Consider the following 14,837-nt stretch of genomic DNA (forward strand, 5'->3'; position numbering starts at 1 on the left):
CACATTGCCCCTTCCCTCCCAAATAATTGCCTCGTCCTCCCCCCTTCCCAGCTCTTCCAAAATAAATATTCTTTTTATTTGTTGGTTTAAAAGATTCTTTTAGGCTTGTAAGCAAGAGAGAGGGAGAGAGAAAAAGAAAAGAGAAATCTCATAGCATGAGAATGAAACCTCATCATCTCATGAATCCATGAAAGAATAAACATGAAGGGGTTAAGAGCAGTGACAGAAGAAAGATTAAAAAAAGGAATAATACTGAGAAGAGAAAGATGAAATTCAGTAGTGAAATGGAAGTGAGGATAGCGCATTAGTGAGCACAGCCAAAGATAACCTATCCTCCCCACCAGTTTTTGATTCAATTTCTTTAAATCTCCCTCCCCCCCCATTTTTTAAACTTTTCCTGGGTTTTTTTTTGTTGTTTTTTTTTTTTTGTCTTTTTTTTTCTGTCATTTTTTCTTTTTTTTTCCTTTCTTTTTTGGTTTTTGGTGTTTTTTGGTTTTTTGTCTTTTTTTTTTTTTTTTTTTTTTTTTTTTACAATGGTTTAAGTCCTTCAGCAGGAAACCAAAATTGAGACAAACACATCCCTCCCTGAAACCAAACCCCCTCCCTTAGACCCTTCTCTCCCTTACCCCCCCAACACTCCGTGGTTCTACATGTGCTGAAAAGAGAAGAGTAAGCTTAGAATAAATCTAATGAACCAAAGGAATAAATGATAATGATAGTAAAGAGTAAAACCCAAACCCAAAAGACCACAACACTCCTGTGTTGTCATTGTCTGAGTGTCTGTCCCTATCTCTCTCGGAGGCTGCAGGCATCAATTTACATAGTACAACCAGTAAACAAGGTTGAAGAATCCAAAGGTGATTGGAAAAATGATTCGTGACCACTTGTCAATGGTGCTGACGTCTGTCAGGTCTGGGATTTTGAGCTTCAGCTTAGATGACCGCCGGCGGAGACGGCAGTTGGCACGGTTGCGGGCCGCGGCATGGTGGGTCAGCGGGACGTGGCGGTCCAGGGTTGGGTGGTGACCAAATCCATCCCGAGAGGCCAGCTGCTTGCGGAACTGGATTCCTGAGCCTTCAAAGGACATGACAGAGTTTCGAGAGTCGCCAACACTGCTCATCATGTCTGTGGCCAGCAGCTCGTTGTTCATCTCCAGAGTGCTGAGGAGGATGTTACCATAAGGGTCAACCTAGAACACGGAAGACAGAGAGAAAGGTAGCAGGGATGTCCTGTGCACGACACACACAGGGGCACACCATCAGGTGTAATTTTGAACTGCTTTCTGTGTAACACCACCACTGATTGGGTCATTTGTGAGCTCTGAACCTGGACTTCTGCATTTTAAAATGTTATCCACTGATGCTGGAATTGAAGGACTAGCCACATGTGCTTGCAGCAAACTTTTGAGCAGGGTAGTGTGATTCTGCCAACACAGTAGGACTAAAAGTCACAGGGGTACTTTTGGGTACACCTGCCCCATGCAAGAGGATGGTCCTGATGAGACTGGCTTGAGGATGATGACAAAATGATCAAGGAGAAAAGATTCCCAGTAATCACCAGACAGGGGAACTGGAGTTCATCTCTCATGATGAGGAGAAAGGCTGCTCCACAGCTCACCCAGGACTGAATGAACAGTGGAGAGTCTGAATTCTCCTGCCACAATGAAAGAAGGGGACAAACCTGCTCTCTCACCCTCTTCTCCTCATAACGGTGGCGCTCATTGTTGGCCTTGCTGATCCGTTCACTCTGTTTCTTTTGCTGCCGGGGGCCTCGTCCGAAGAATATGTAGTTGACAAAAGCATACTCTAGGAGTGCCAGGAACACGAAGACGAAGCAGCCCATGAGATAAACATCGATAGCCTTGACGTAAGGGATCTTGGGGAGAGTCTCCCGGAGATGGGTGTTGATGGTAGTCATTGTAAGTACCGTGGTGACCCCTGTAAGGAGAGGGTAGGTGCTCTGTTACCGAGGTGGGATGGTTTCCTGAAATGCCACTCTCAGCTTCCCCATCCCTTCTCCCAGCTGGACAACCTCAAGAGGGATGGGAGCAGTGCAACTGGGAAGAAAATTGTCATTATTCTAAGCCCAGCTGCCCAGTACAAATCACTGCAGAAAATAAACCAGCTGCCAACACTGGGAGAAAATGTCAAAGCTGAGTATCATCAGGATGATGGGGATCAACATCCTGTGGACCTTGGATCTTTAAGTCCTCCCTGATCATCCGTGTTTCCCTCAGTGTGGTAGGAAGCATTCAGTTTTGCTCTCAGTTTCTCAACCTCTTCTCCCTTTTTTCCACGTCATGAACTCATCAGGCTACCCTGGGCACTACTTAATGCCTTAGTATCCTTGACATGAATTTGTAATCTGCTGTGTCTTTCCAGTGTCATGAATAGGAGAAAGAGTGAAGAGATTCCCTCTTCATGGTGCTCGCTCTTTTTGCCTGCCTCATAGGCTTCTGTCTACATCCTTGACCCCACCAATTCCCACCTTCCTCTCACCAGCTTTACCACTCACTACTTCAGTTATAATCTCCACACACCCCTCCCATGGTTCTCACACTCTCCTTTTTAGGCCTACTCATATTTCCTGCATCTTAAATAAATATTTCTTGGCCTCATTGAACACTTTTTTCCCCATCTACTCAGTGTCCAAGAGCCTGGTGCACCATGATTACTCTGACAGCTTCAGTCCTCTTCTGTGGTTTCTTCTCAGCCTCTTCCCTTCTCTGGACTGTCAGAGTGGCCTCAGATCTGTCTCTTTGACAGTCTTCTGCCAGCTTCAAAGAGATGGCAATGAGCCTTCATGCTTCTTTTGTGGGCAGTAACTTTTCCTCTTCAACCTATTCGTTTTTTTCCCCACTTCTCTAGCTCAGCTGTGCTGCTTTTCTTACTACCTTGCTGATCTCCTTTTCTTCTAGCATCCCTCCTCCTCATCTTTCTGTTGGGAGCTCTCTTAGTCTCCACGACCCCAATTTGCTCTTCTGGTTTCAGCCCTGCCTCTACTGTGATGGCTCTCAAACCTCTCTGGGCATCCTGGACACAGCCCTTTTCACCCTCATCATGTCTTTAGTGTCGTTCCTCATAAAAGATTTAAAGAACTAATTGTCTTCAGTTCACAGAAGAGTAAACAGAAGGGGGATATATTTATATACATACAATATATTATATTGTCTATAGTCAGACAGTAGTCTAAAAATCCAGAAATCTGGGGCAAAGAAAGGGGGAATAGAACGTTCTCCATGTCTCCATTAAGAACTGGACAAATTGCAATGGAGACTTAGGACAGAGGCAAAGAAGAGCTTTTTGACTGTATGAGCAGGTAAATCTGGAGATAAAGGTCCCAGAAGAGGCTGTGGATTCTCCTTCCTTGAAGCTTTTTAAGGACAAGTTAGGTAGAGAGCTGTCAGGAACTGTTTAGGGAGAGCTATTCCAGTTCTGATCTACAATGTTTTTCTTCTGTCTTCTCCTTTGAATCCAGATGTCAGCAGATATTCAACAGCTGTGCATCTCATGTCCACCCTTCTGCTTGTACTTTCCCTGTGCCAGAAATGTCTGCCATGGGCTCTTTTTCTTCTCTCACTGATTGTACTCTTGTCAATGCAACTTACCTTTTTAATTTACCATGTTCTTCTTGTTCCCTCCCTGTGTCCCTGCTCCAGAATCTCCAAGCAAGCACAGCCAAATCATCTATTTTATATCTTTGTACAAACCATCCCTCCTCTGAATCTTCTCAAACTCTGTCTTCTCCTAGAGCTAATTTAAACCCCCAAGGTTTTCTGTAAGACCCAGCCTCTACCTATGCTTCATTGCCTCTCTGAGACTTTTCCCACTCACAGATGAAATCCTTCTCCTTCCTTGGCTCTCCAATTTCCTCTGAACTTTCTGTCATGTTGCACAGCCCCATTCTCATATGCCAGCCATCCCCCCTTTCTCCTGTTCCTTCTTCAAAATCCTCATCTGCAGTCCACCCCCACTTCCCTTCTGTTGCTTAAAAGCATTTTTTTCCTCTTACAGGAAAACATTCCTATTTAGGGGAGCATGTGCCTAAGAAGAACTTGGACTTTAACTACTGTTCCACATTTGCATTGGTTATGAAGGTGTTCAGCTACAAAAAGTGTCTGTACGGGGCCTAAACTATCATGAAAATGTGTAATGGCACTTCCTTTTTTTTTTTTCATCTTTTAGCCGTTCATTCACCATTCTTACTACCCTTTGGCCACCCATCCTCAGCATTTATCATCCAACTAACTGGTCCTGGCACACCTGTTGGCTAAGAGGTGCCCAGACTTCTCTTCTTAAGAAAAGAAGTACAAACCAGAGTGAAGGAACTGGCGGGCTCATGGCATGTCAGTCTCATGTCTGAGATTCTGTGACCATTTATGCTTTTGTTACAGAGCTTAAACTTGCACCCACAGAAATTTATGGTAGAACTTTTACTGATTCAAATAATACATAGTCAAGCTTGGGAAGTACTGATACTTCTGAACAAAAAAAGTAGCTCTTCTGTCTGAAAATTTGAAGTTTGTTCTCAGAAAAAACATTCTTCCTTTGGAATGACAAGTTTGACAGACCTATGCGGCTCGCTTAGCTGATACCTCATAAAGAAAACGGTATTTTCTTTCTTACAGCTGTCCTAGCTGATCCCCCTCAAAAAGCCACCTTCTTCAACATATAACGAGAAGGTACATACCCAGTGCCACTCGTGCAGCAGAAGCATCGTAATTGATCCAGAAGGAGACCCAGGACAGGATGGTGATGAGAATAGATGGCATGTAAGTCTGCAGGATGAAGTAACCAATGTTCCTCTTAATCCGGAAACTCAAGGATAAGCGCAGATATGAACCTGTCAATGAGATATTAAAGGGAGATGTTGTTTGAGAGGAGGGCAAAGATGTATTTATGGTAAGAGCTTAGATTAGGAATTGGAATTTTATTTGGAAAGTGTTCTCAAGAGGCAGGGATAATGAGAAATCTCTCTTTTATTCTTCTTTTGGTTTTTCAGACTCATCAGTTTTCGGAAGGGGGCTCTTCAGTGTCTGCTCACTTGGCGCAGGATATTAAGAAGAAAGGAAACTCTACATAAGTTACGTTATTATATCAGACATCACGGGAGAATGTCTTTTCACTGCTGAAATTGCTATTGTGGTACGTGCCAGTTTGATACAGGCTTACACAGGAGACTTTAACACTATATCTGGATGCAGTGAGATGATTTTCCAATGTTTCATGTGCTAGCTTTTCCTCCAAACAGCAATGAAGATCTGAATCGTATTTTTCCCATGCTGTTCTAAAAATGGGTTATGGTCAGACTGGGCAAATTCATATGCAAATAGACTACTGTTAGTTAATCTAATTTTTTTTTTTTTCCCCCAAGTTGTTGCAACTTCCTCCTAGTCTTTTAGCAAACCTAACGGGGATAGTGACGACAGTAAGTATTTTACAGTCCTTCCACTGGAGCAGGGTCATTTCGACAGGAACAAAGCAGGGCCTCTCTGATTGCTGTGAAACAGTCCAAGTCATTCCTCCTTCCCACCTCTGTCCCTTAGGCAACACAACAGCCTGAAATATGGGTGTAATCGTGGGCTGGCGGCTAAAGTAACAGGAGAACAACAGTCTTTAATGATCAAGGAGGTATACTGGGAAAAAGGAGGTTATGTTCTCTCACCATTACGTGCCATTTGCATAGCTTGAACACAGTATTCCACCAGTCTTTTTTTTGAAGGTCTTTCTTACCTATTTAGACTGCAAACTTCTTTTGGAGGAATACCGCCTCTTGTTGTGGGTCTCTAGATTACCATTGCAATGGGACCCTGCTCCCAGCGCGCCCCCGAGGCACTATTGTAACAACATCACCATCTGCCACTGCCACTCATAGACTCTAGCTGTGATTTCATGGCATTTCAAAAATTGTCCTATTTAACAGGTGTGTGGCATGCTGTTTCGGCAGTGAACTCCATGCCAGATCAAAGTGAAGACAGAAACCAAAATCCAAACCCCTACAATTTTCCAACTGGCAGTATCTGAATCTTCCAAAATATTCCCTCCAGATCTCTTTGTTGCCATGTACAGGTGGGTTTGCATCATTTCGTAGACCACTTTCTTTTCAACTCATCCATTCTTCTACTCACTATTGCACCTACATTATCTTCGAGAGCCCATTGCAAACCACATCAAAATAAGGTCGGGCTGAGAACCTTCTAAAGAGGTTCTGTTTTGAGCTCAGTTGGTGTTTTGACTAAGAAATGAGAAAAACTGCAGCAAAAAAACCAAGATCCCAGTAGGTCTCTGAAGACAAGTAGCCAAATAAAAAACTGAACTTGGTGGGCATAGAAGACGTCTCTTTTCCAAAGGAACAGTCCCCTAAGTTGAAGCCTAGATCCTAAGTTAGTGTCTCAGCAACTGGATCAAAGGAACAACCACATTGATGTTGATCAGCAGAAGGTTTGCAGATTCCTATGCATCCCTTCAGCAGAGACTCACCGGTGGTGAAGACCACTTCCCTGCTGACCAGCCTCTGCTCAATAATGGTGAACTGGGGCAGTTCTAGCACCTCCATCCCCGTGACAGCAGAATCATTTCCTTGCCAGAAGAAGACAATGTCATCAACCGTGTAACCATCTGCAGAGATGAAGAAGCACAGAGAGAGAACTAAGCTGACAAGCTGGAGCAGATGACACCCCCATTTTCGCTAAGGTGGTATGGAAGAGGATCCAAAGGAAAGCCCACACCATCAGATAGCAAGCATAGCCCCTCCCTGCTGACGTGCTTTTCTTTTCTTCAGCTGAGCTTGGCAGTACAGTCCCCAGGAGAAGGCGAAAAAAATGGTCAGAACTCCCAATTCTGTCTAGAATTCAGCAGAAAAAGGTGAGAAGCAGCCCATCAGACCTTGACTCGCACTACATGATCTCCATGGCTGACATGACAGGGACTTGTGCATCAGAAGCCTCTGTCAAATGCACCAAACACGGCATTTCGCTTTTCAAAAACTGCCTCCTTTAACCAGAAGGGGGAGACCACACAATACATTCTGATGGGGAACAGGTAAACAGAGCATCCAAGTATTAAAAATTCCCAGAGAGAAAAAGATTTACAACAGCAGCTGAAAAGAAATTTGAACATCAGAACATCTCCCTCTTCTTAGTACTCTCAGTCAAAATTTGGAGCCGGGAAGTGGATGGAGTCTCTGAGATGGGGCTTTTACCAAGTGCTGGCTGAAAAGAGCAGTAATGGGAAAAGAGAGGAAGGGGGGTCAGGCTGGTAACAAATTCTCATGCCTTGCATTTCTGGGTAATGGATTTATTACCTCAGCCAAGGGTACAGCCTCTTACTTCAACCCCAAACCATACACGCCAGACAGGGCTGCACGGGCTGGAGGCGCTGAGGAGCCCAAAGCCACAGTCCCGGGAGACTCCCCAGATGCTCTGGACTCATGGGGAATGAGGCTCAGGGGACAAAATCATGCAGCTCATCATGTGTGATGTTCATAGCCCTGCCCGTTGCCCCTGTGGGCAAGGATTCATCTCCGCTTGAAAATTAATGCCACTTGTGGCAAGCTGGGTTTTGAAGCACTGTGGCTCTTGCTGCACAAGGGGTGGCCTCTTATTCTAAGCAAAGTGCAGAGCTGCATGGGATCACCTCTGCGCGCAAAGGAACAGTAAGATACGTACAGGTTTTGGCACGGCATGGTGCAAGGCTTCCTTTAGAGCATGAACTTCACCTATGCCCACAGACAGCTTTTACTCACAACCTGCTCTGCAGCACAACAGCCTGCCTTATCCACAAGCCCTGGCAGCAGAGAGGCAGTTGGCTAGCGATACCCAGCAAGGCAAACACCCGCTAGGGAGGGCTGCCACCAAACCCAGCACCAGTGTATTAGTGGGATCAGGGGAGTGAAGAGCTGTTGAACGTACCGTGGAGGAAAGGTTCTCCTACTTAGCCTTAGGGACCAAGGGTTACCCCAGATCCGAGGTGAACCTTCGAGGATGGTGTCATCCTGCAGCTCCTGAGTGGTCAAAGAGCTGAGCAATGTGGTCTCATCTCATAGCTGACCCTGCTTGGAGCTGGGGGCTGGACTAGAGACACCCTGAGGTCTCTTCCCAAACTGAATTATTTGATGACTGCGTAGTCTCCAAGCCCACATCCTGCATTCTCAGTCATTTCTGCGCTTATTCATGGGTGCTAAAAAATAATAACAATCTTCCAAATGGCATGCCAGATCTGCTTCTGATGTAACTCAGCTAAGCCACCGCTCCACCTCCTCCCGCCATGGCATGCTCCCGCTCCCAAGGCAGTAAGTGGTAAAGCACCCACAAGCCCACGGAGACTCAGGACCCTTATGTTATCATCTCATCTTCTGCAGACGCTGGGGTGTCACAGGCTATTGCACTGTACCCCAGCTTTGTGCAGAGGAACTAGTGTTTGCATCTGGCTGCAGCATCTCTCCCAGAGCACTGAGACCAAGTGTGGAAAGCAGCAAGAAACAGCCAAGCCCCCCACTCCTCCCGGTGGTTGATTCCAGCGGCTCAAACGCTCTCGCAGCTAAAAACATCGTGTATGATTTTACATTTGAATTCATCTGGCTCAGGCTTTGAGACTCTGTTGGTTACTCTGAATTTTCCTAGGAGGTTACCGAGCCCTTTCCATCCAGCGCTCCCCCTCTGCAGAGGTGCACCCAGCCTGTAAACAAGTCACCTCGCCACCTCCTTTGCAGTAAACAAACCAGATTGAGCTATTGAGGTTTCTCGCTGCAAAACATCTGCTCTAGCCCTTGAACCACTTTTTAGCGTCTTTTCTCAACCTCTTCCGATTTCTCAACTTCCTCTCTACATTTTGGCAACCAAATATAGACAGAGCCCCTTTCCCCGTCTCACCAGCGACATGTTCAGAGGCCAATCGATTCCCTGCTCTGACTCACGGCTCCCCTGGTTTATATAACCAAGGCTCACTCCAGCCCTTTATGAGAGAGCCCCGCTACGAAACCTCCAGCAGCGATGCTCGGGGCTGCCAGCCCTTCTTCCTTTCCCCCTGGTCGATACCCGTGCGGGTACCAGTCCCTCAGTCTGGCAGCCTGGCCCGCGCTCCCGCACCCAGGCACAGACCTCCGCATTTAGCTGTATTCAAATGCATTCTGGATGTATTCAAATTGGGAGGTATTCAAATGTGCAGCGAGCGAGCCACGCAGACTGCTATCTTCATCATCCACAAATTTAACAGCAGTGACTTCAAATTTACTTCCTGATCAGCAATGAAAATGTCAAATTACAGTAACTAATTTTAGGAGATCTCGCAGTTAACTAGCTCTATTCCATTTATTCTATGACCTGCTGGTATTGGGTACCAATTTTTTGTATTTTTTTTTTTATTTATTATGGCATTATGCAATATGAAATCAAACATGTTTTTCAGGAAGCCATTTTTTAAAGTGATTCTAAAGGGAAAGGTTGTTCTGTCTAAAAATAAATGCTTCGCTTTGATTTCTAGCTTTAAAAAGAAAACCAAATTTCCATTTTACTTCTAAAAAGTAAAAGAACTTTCACAAAGACAAGTCATTTCAACCTGAAATATCATAAAGTATTGATACGACGTCTTAAAACGTCAGATTAACAGCCTGTTTGCTGCCTGCCTCCTCAGGTTTTTGTTGAATCCTGGCACACAGGTAGGCAGGGGTATATGTGGTGAGGGCTATTTTTGGGACAGAGGGATGGGATCAACAGGCACCACCAACCCTGGCTTATCTCCTGAAGGTAAGTAAGTGCCCCGAGATGCTGCGGGGAAGGAGACCCAGCTGCCCGCTGCAGCTTTACAAACCCAGAACACCTGCACCACGAAACGGCTATTTTGGTGGGTTTGTTTCTGTATTTTTTATATATATATAATTTGTTTTTTAAGCCAGCCGTAAAAGGACTGTTATTTCAGAGTTGCGTGGACTTGGAAGCAAACAAAATGGAACCCTACGGATTTCCAATGTGCAAGTGTGTAAAAGACAAAAGCTCTGAGGAAGGAAACGATTGAATCTCTTCATCTCTGCGCGGATCTTAGAAATATCGTAAGGAAACGTAGCTTCGGCTAACAAATTGTCTTGACATGTCCCATTAAGAACAAAATCGCAACATGGGGAGCTGCGGGTAATTCTCTGCCTTCTGTTTTCTTGGTCGTACTGTAAACTATTCTCAAAATGCTAAGGAGTGCCAGAAATGACATGTCATTAGTGCCTCCGGCAGGACCTAATTTACATCCCATTACCCGCCACGCCAAGTGCTGCGATGGCTGCGCATCCCGAGCAACCCGAGGGGCGAGCGGGAAGGGGGCTCCTGGGCGCAGGCAGGGCTGGTAAGGCAGCACGGCGCCTTCCAACGATGGATGCTGTGGGACCTCTTTTATGAAAAAAGCAATTCTCTGATAATCACCGCTGAAGCTGCATCATCATTACTGTAAGATCTGCTGCTCTGGACCGCTCCTGCGGGGATACTGCGGTGCATTTTTATGAGGGAGAGCCGGCCCTCCTCCGCCAGCGCGGTCAGGAGAGGCTTTCCATGGGAGTCAAGGGAAGATCCAGGTGGGGAAGGATTGAAGGAGCACTCGGGTCCCACCTCGCATGTAGAGCGAGGGCAGGCTCCCAGGGCTTTTCTTAGGGATAAAGGAGGCTTCCACCACCCCCCTGAGGAGAGAGCGGTTCTGATGCCCAGCCTGCTGCTACGGCTCTGTTTTCCCGGGCATTTCACCCACAAGGTCCCCTCGGGATGTAGTTTGGATGAGGCAGCCTGGTCCTGCCCCAGGGGACATCCTTTGGTAGGACTGGCCTGTAACACCCCTGGGAGGCATCCCGCGAGCGGGGAGCTGTGGCTGGGGCAGGTGGCATCGGGTGGCACCGCGTGGCGGAGGGCGGGCGCGAGGCATACGCACAGCTCTCGATCTCCAGCGTGCAGTTCTGCTGGTCCAGGGGGTACCTCCGCAGGTCCATCATGCATGCGGCCGTGGTGGTGATCCTGAAAGGGGAAGGGAGAAAAAAAATATATCAGTTGTGTGGTTTTTGTTACCAAAAAAAAAAAAAAAAAAGGAGAAATGAAAGGCAGATGTGAAAGTCAGGCAGCATTTGGGGCCGCTGTTTCCCTGGAAACCAGGGAGATCCGTGGTGGGAGGTGTGCGGGGCTGGGGGCTGGATGCTCACCCTCAACTGCACAGCTTAAACCCTTCGTGACTCACGTCAGCCAGGCAGTATCTCTATTAACGTGGTGGGGAGGGATTTGTGTTCCTCCTCTGTCTCTCCCTTGAGAGAGACAAAGAAACCGCGAGCAGGCAGAGCTACGGGCAGGGGGAGAAGAGGAGAGGCATGTCAGTTTGTAAGGTGGAGACAGCCGACACGTGTCCGTAAAACAGAAGATGCATTGATTAAATTGCCCAGCAACGATCTATGGAGAAGAATAGCTGCCCAGATTATCACCCCTCTTTCCTCCTGAGTTGCCCCAATGGCCCTACCTGCAGCCCCCCACCCACACGCTCTTCATCACACCCACTTGGGCACTGCCAAATTGAAGCCCCCAGACCCCATCGACGGGGCCCTTCTGCTCCTGCGGGCACAGCCCTGCTAATGAGCTGCTCTTGCACAACCCATTGATGAACCGAGTAATGAAGATTCATGAAAGACACATGGGGGTATGTGTGTGTGCATCCCCCCCGAAAAATAAACATGGGGAGAGGATGAGGGTCGGTGTTGCTTTGGGGGTGTCAGGGCAGGAGGTGGGGACAAAGCGGCACGGTGCCTGCAATAGGGTTCACGTGAGGGTGCGAGGAGGGTTTATGTGTGTTACATGTTGTACGTGAAGGAGCATCGCTCTCTGGGATGGGGAATTTTGGGGTGGGATAGACAAGGGAAGGGGGCATGAAGCAGGGACAGCAAATCGCCAGCTAACTCACCAGCCTGGCAACGCCACCCTGGAGTTAACAGGCTGTCCTTATTTCTCAAATATATTGCTCCCCTCACCCTTTAATGCAGTTTTCTTCCTGTCCAATGTATGTGTGCAGAGTGCTAAAGAGAGGGGGGGAGAGACTGGTGCATTTCCCCCCTCTTTTTTTCAATTAACCATCTGGAAGGCATTAATCAAGCTACACATTTTTTACTATGTAGGCATAACCAGTGAACTGTTAACGAGAAAGCTTTATCTTCTGAGCCCCGTGGCCTGGGAGAGAGAAAAGAGAGGAAAAAAAGAAAAACAAGAAAGCAGAGAGGATGAGATGGCGAACCCGCAAAAAAAAAAAAAAAAAAAAAAAAAAAGAAGGTGGGGGAAAAAAAAAAAAAAAGAAAAACCATCAATGATAGAAAAAGAGACCAGAAAGGGGGAGATCGGGCGAAGCTGGACAGCAAATTGGAAAGCGGGGGAGGGGGGGAGAAGGTGGGGCAAGCAGATTGGAAGCGGGGGGCAAGCAGCCGCGGGGGAGGGCTGCCCCGGCGGGGGTATCGGGGCGGGGGCTGCAGCGGGGCGGGCGAGCGGCCCCGCAGAGCTGCTGGCTCTTTAAGAAATCTCGTGTGCTAAATTTATCTCTCTGCTGTCTGTGAAGACTGTTTGTAGGAGATGAAGCCTTGAGGAGAGCCTTTGCCACTGCCTGCCGTGCTATAAATAGATCCGAAGAGACGGAGGGAATTTATATATATCCTCACTGGGTCTAGATACAACATTGCAACTGCCCTCTCTCGGAGCAGGGGGCCCAAGCGAGCTCTTAACCCTTTTATCTGTAACGCGGTTGGGGTGGAGGAGAAAGCTCAGAGGTGGTGGTGGTGGGGGGAAGGATAACAGGACAGGAGCCGCTTCAAAATTACCACCATGGCTTTGGGATTGCGCGTATTGCTTTTACCGCCTCCCGGTTTGGCAAGTCTAGGAGGGCTGCTGGAAAAGCAACGCCTCTCCCGCCCCGCTGCAGGCTGGCTGGGCACGGGAGACCACGGTGGAGGAGCAGATCCCAAGCACACCTGGGGGGAGCTGCCCCTTGCCAGGAAAGCCCGGAGTGGCAGGTGCAGAGTCCATCCTAGCCAGGCACTGAGACCAAAGAGTCACGAACGGGTATGACTCATCCCCCTATGCCGCACACGGCGTATACTGTATATATTATACTGCACCCGTGGGAAATAGCGGTTACAAATGCGTTTTCCTGTTTTCCCTAAAGTGTGAGATGCAAAAATGTATTAAATGAAAATTTTCCACCCCATTTGTGGGACCCTGCGGGCCAAAACCTTTCCATAGCGTCCATCCCGAAATCGCAGCCTGGCTGGCTAACTTGGCCACACAAAGGACATCCAGGGGAAGCCTTTTCTGCTTCAAGAGGGACCTTCTCGCCTCTCGACAGGATTTGCTTATCACCTGCAGTGCTGGTTGGAAATGCAGAGCACGACACAGTGAGCTATGGCTACCACGCTCCATGCGCCAAATCCTCCTCACGCTTAACAGCCAGCATAAATCCAGAGCCACTCCAGTGATTTTTGCAAGATCACACCAATTTATAGCAGCAGAGATTTACATCAGGGCAGAATTTAGCCCTGTTGATTCAAAAATTAGAGAACCTCGGGACAGGTGGGACACAGAAAGGAGGAAAACAAGATTAAGAGGGTATCTGTCCACAAAAGCCAGATGATTTCTCTTCCCTTCCAATTAAAGGGCAGGTGTATCCACACTGTAGAATTCAGCGTCCTCCAGAGGTATCCCAGTTGGCTGCAGGTCCCAAACTCCTGGTGATCTGCCCACGTGACGCTGCTCGGGCAGGTGAGAATTGGGACCATGTAGGGTGAAGGTTTTGTTCTGTTTTCAGAGCAGAGGTAGCACAGCCGCAGGTGTCTCTCCTGGGCTGTAGCCACCTGCTCCTCTGGAGCATTTCAGCTGCGGTGCCGTACCCACAGTGAGGTGCTCCTGGTAAGCCCAGGGACACCAGCACCACAGGAGCACCTGGATGTGGGGCTCCTGCAGCATGACAAGATGCAAGGGGCAGCTGGCCTGGGGCACCAGATTCACCTCAGATCCTGCCTCTGGGCTTCCTGAACCCTCATAAACCAGCCCTACGCGGGATAAAGAAACTGGTACCCCAGAGAGGAAGGAGGTATTTAATTCTTTAGACTTCAGATCTCAAAAAGCATCCTGGACACCAGCCTCCCTTTGCTATACCCCTGCTTGAAGTCCGTGGGTGACCCACAGCACCACAACCTGGTCACTGCTTTATACAGCACCTGCCACTGTTGGTGAAATGTCCATCTGTGGCCTCTGTGACTGACTGAACATTTACTTGGCTCCCAGAGAGGCCAACAAGAGGTTTCTCTAGCTCCTTTGGTGGCTGTGTACTACTGGGGAGGTGGGACTCAAAAAGGGATGAGAGGCTCCATGCACCTCTCGCGGCCAAAGGGGAATGGGAGCAAAACTCAGGCACCCCAGAAACCTTGTGGGGTCACAGAACATGCCATCTCTAGTCCAGAAGTCCATAGGACCAAGCTCTGCCTCATGCTTTGATGGATATAAACGTATTGCTTTGATACGCTCTGAGCTGTTGTGTGAAGGGATGTATTTGTTTGGCATATAGAAGACAGCATGGGGAGGACCAGATGGAGAGATCGATGGGGGGAACTGATTCTAAGGAGCTCTTGGATGTCTCAACAGGGTTAATAGGCAATAAAGGTGGAAGGAAATTGAGAGGTGGAAAAATGAGGAGAGGATCAAAGAGGGATGACTGCACGTGCAGTGATGGGGGAGGCAGGAGTGAGGATGAGAGACAGGAGAGCGGATAGGGCAGGACAGGAGGCCATTGGGGTAAGGGAACAGAGGAGAGGGATCAGGGGAAGCAAGGGGTAAAGCAGCCTGGGGA

The 14,837-nt window shown here is 47.9% G+C and overlaps 1 protein-coding gene across 2 annotated transcripts in view; it reads right to left on the reverse strand.

The window, feature by feature from the left end:
• Positions 1–664: 664 nt before the first annotated feature.
• GABRQ (gamma-aminobutyric acid type A receptor subunit theta) overlaps positions 665–14,837 on the reverse strand; it is a 75,145-nt gene continuing 60,972 nt past the window's right edge. The window contains exons 5-9 of one of the 2 annotated variants that reach the window (XM_054214426.1): positions 10,902–10,984; positions 6,480–6,617; positions 4,690–4,842; positions 1,693–1,937; positions 665–1,189 (exon numbers count right to left, since the gene is read on the reverse strand). In XM_054214426.1, coding sequence (XP_054070401.1) covers positions 812–1,189; positions 1,693–1,937; positions 4,690–4,842; positions 6,480–6,617; positions 10,902–10,984 — 997 coding nt within the window. In that variant the 3' untranslated portion in view covers positions 665–811. Of the gene's footprint in view, positions 1,190–1,680; positions 1,938–4,689; positions 4,843–6,479; positions 6,618–10,901; positions 10,985–14,837 lie in introns of both variants that reach the window. The other variant, XM_054214425.1, reaches the window with a different exon arrangement.

The sequence above is a fragment of the Rissa tridactyla genome, chromosome 9 (genome assembly GCF_028500815.1).
Source record: "Rissa tridactyla isolate bRisTri1 chromosome 9, bRisTri1.patW.cur.20221130, whole genome shotgun sequence".
Classification (NCBI taxonomy): domain Eukaryota; kingdom Metazoa; phylum Chordata; class Aves; order Charadriiformes; family Laridae; genus Rissa; species Rissa tridactyla.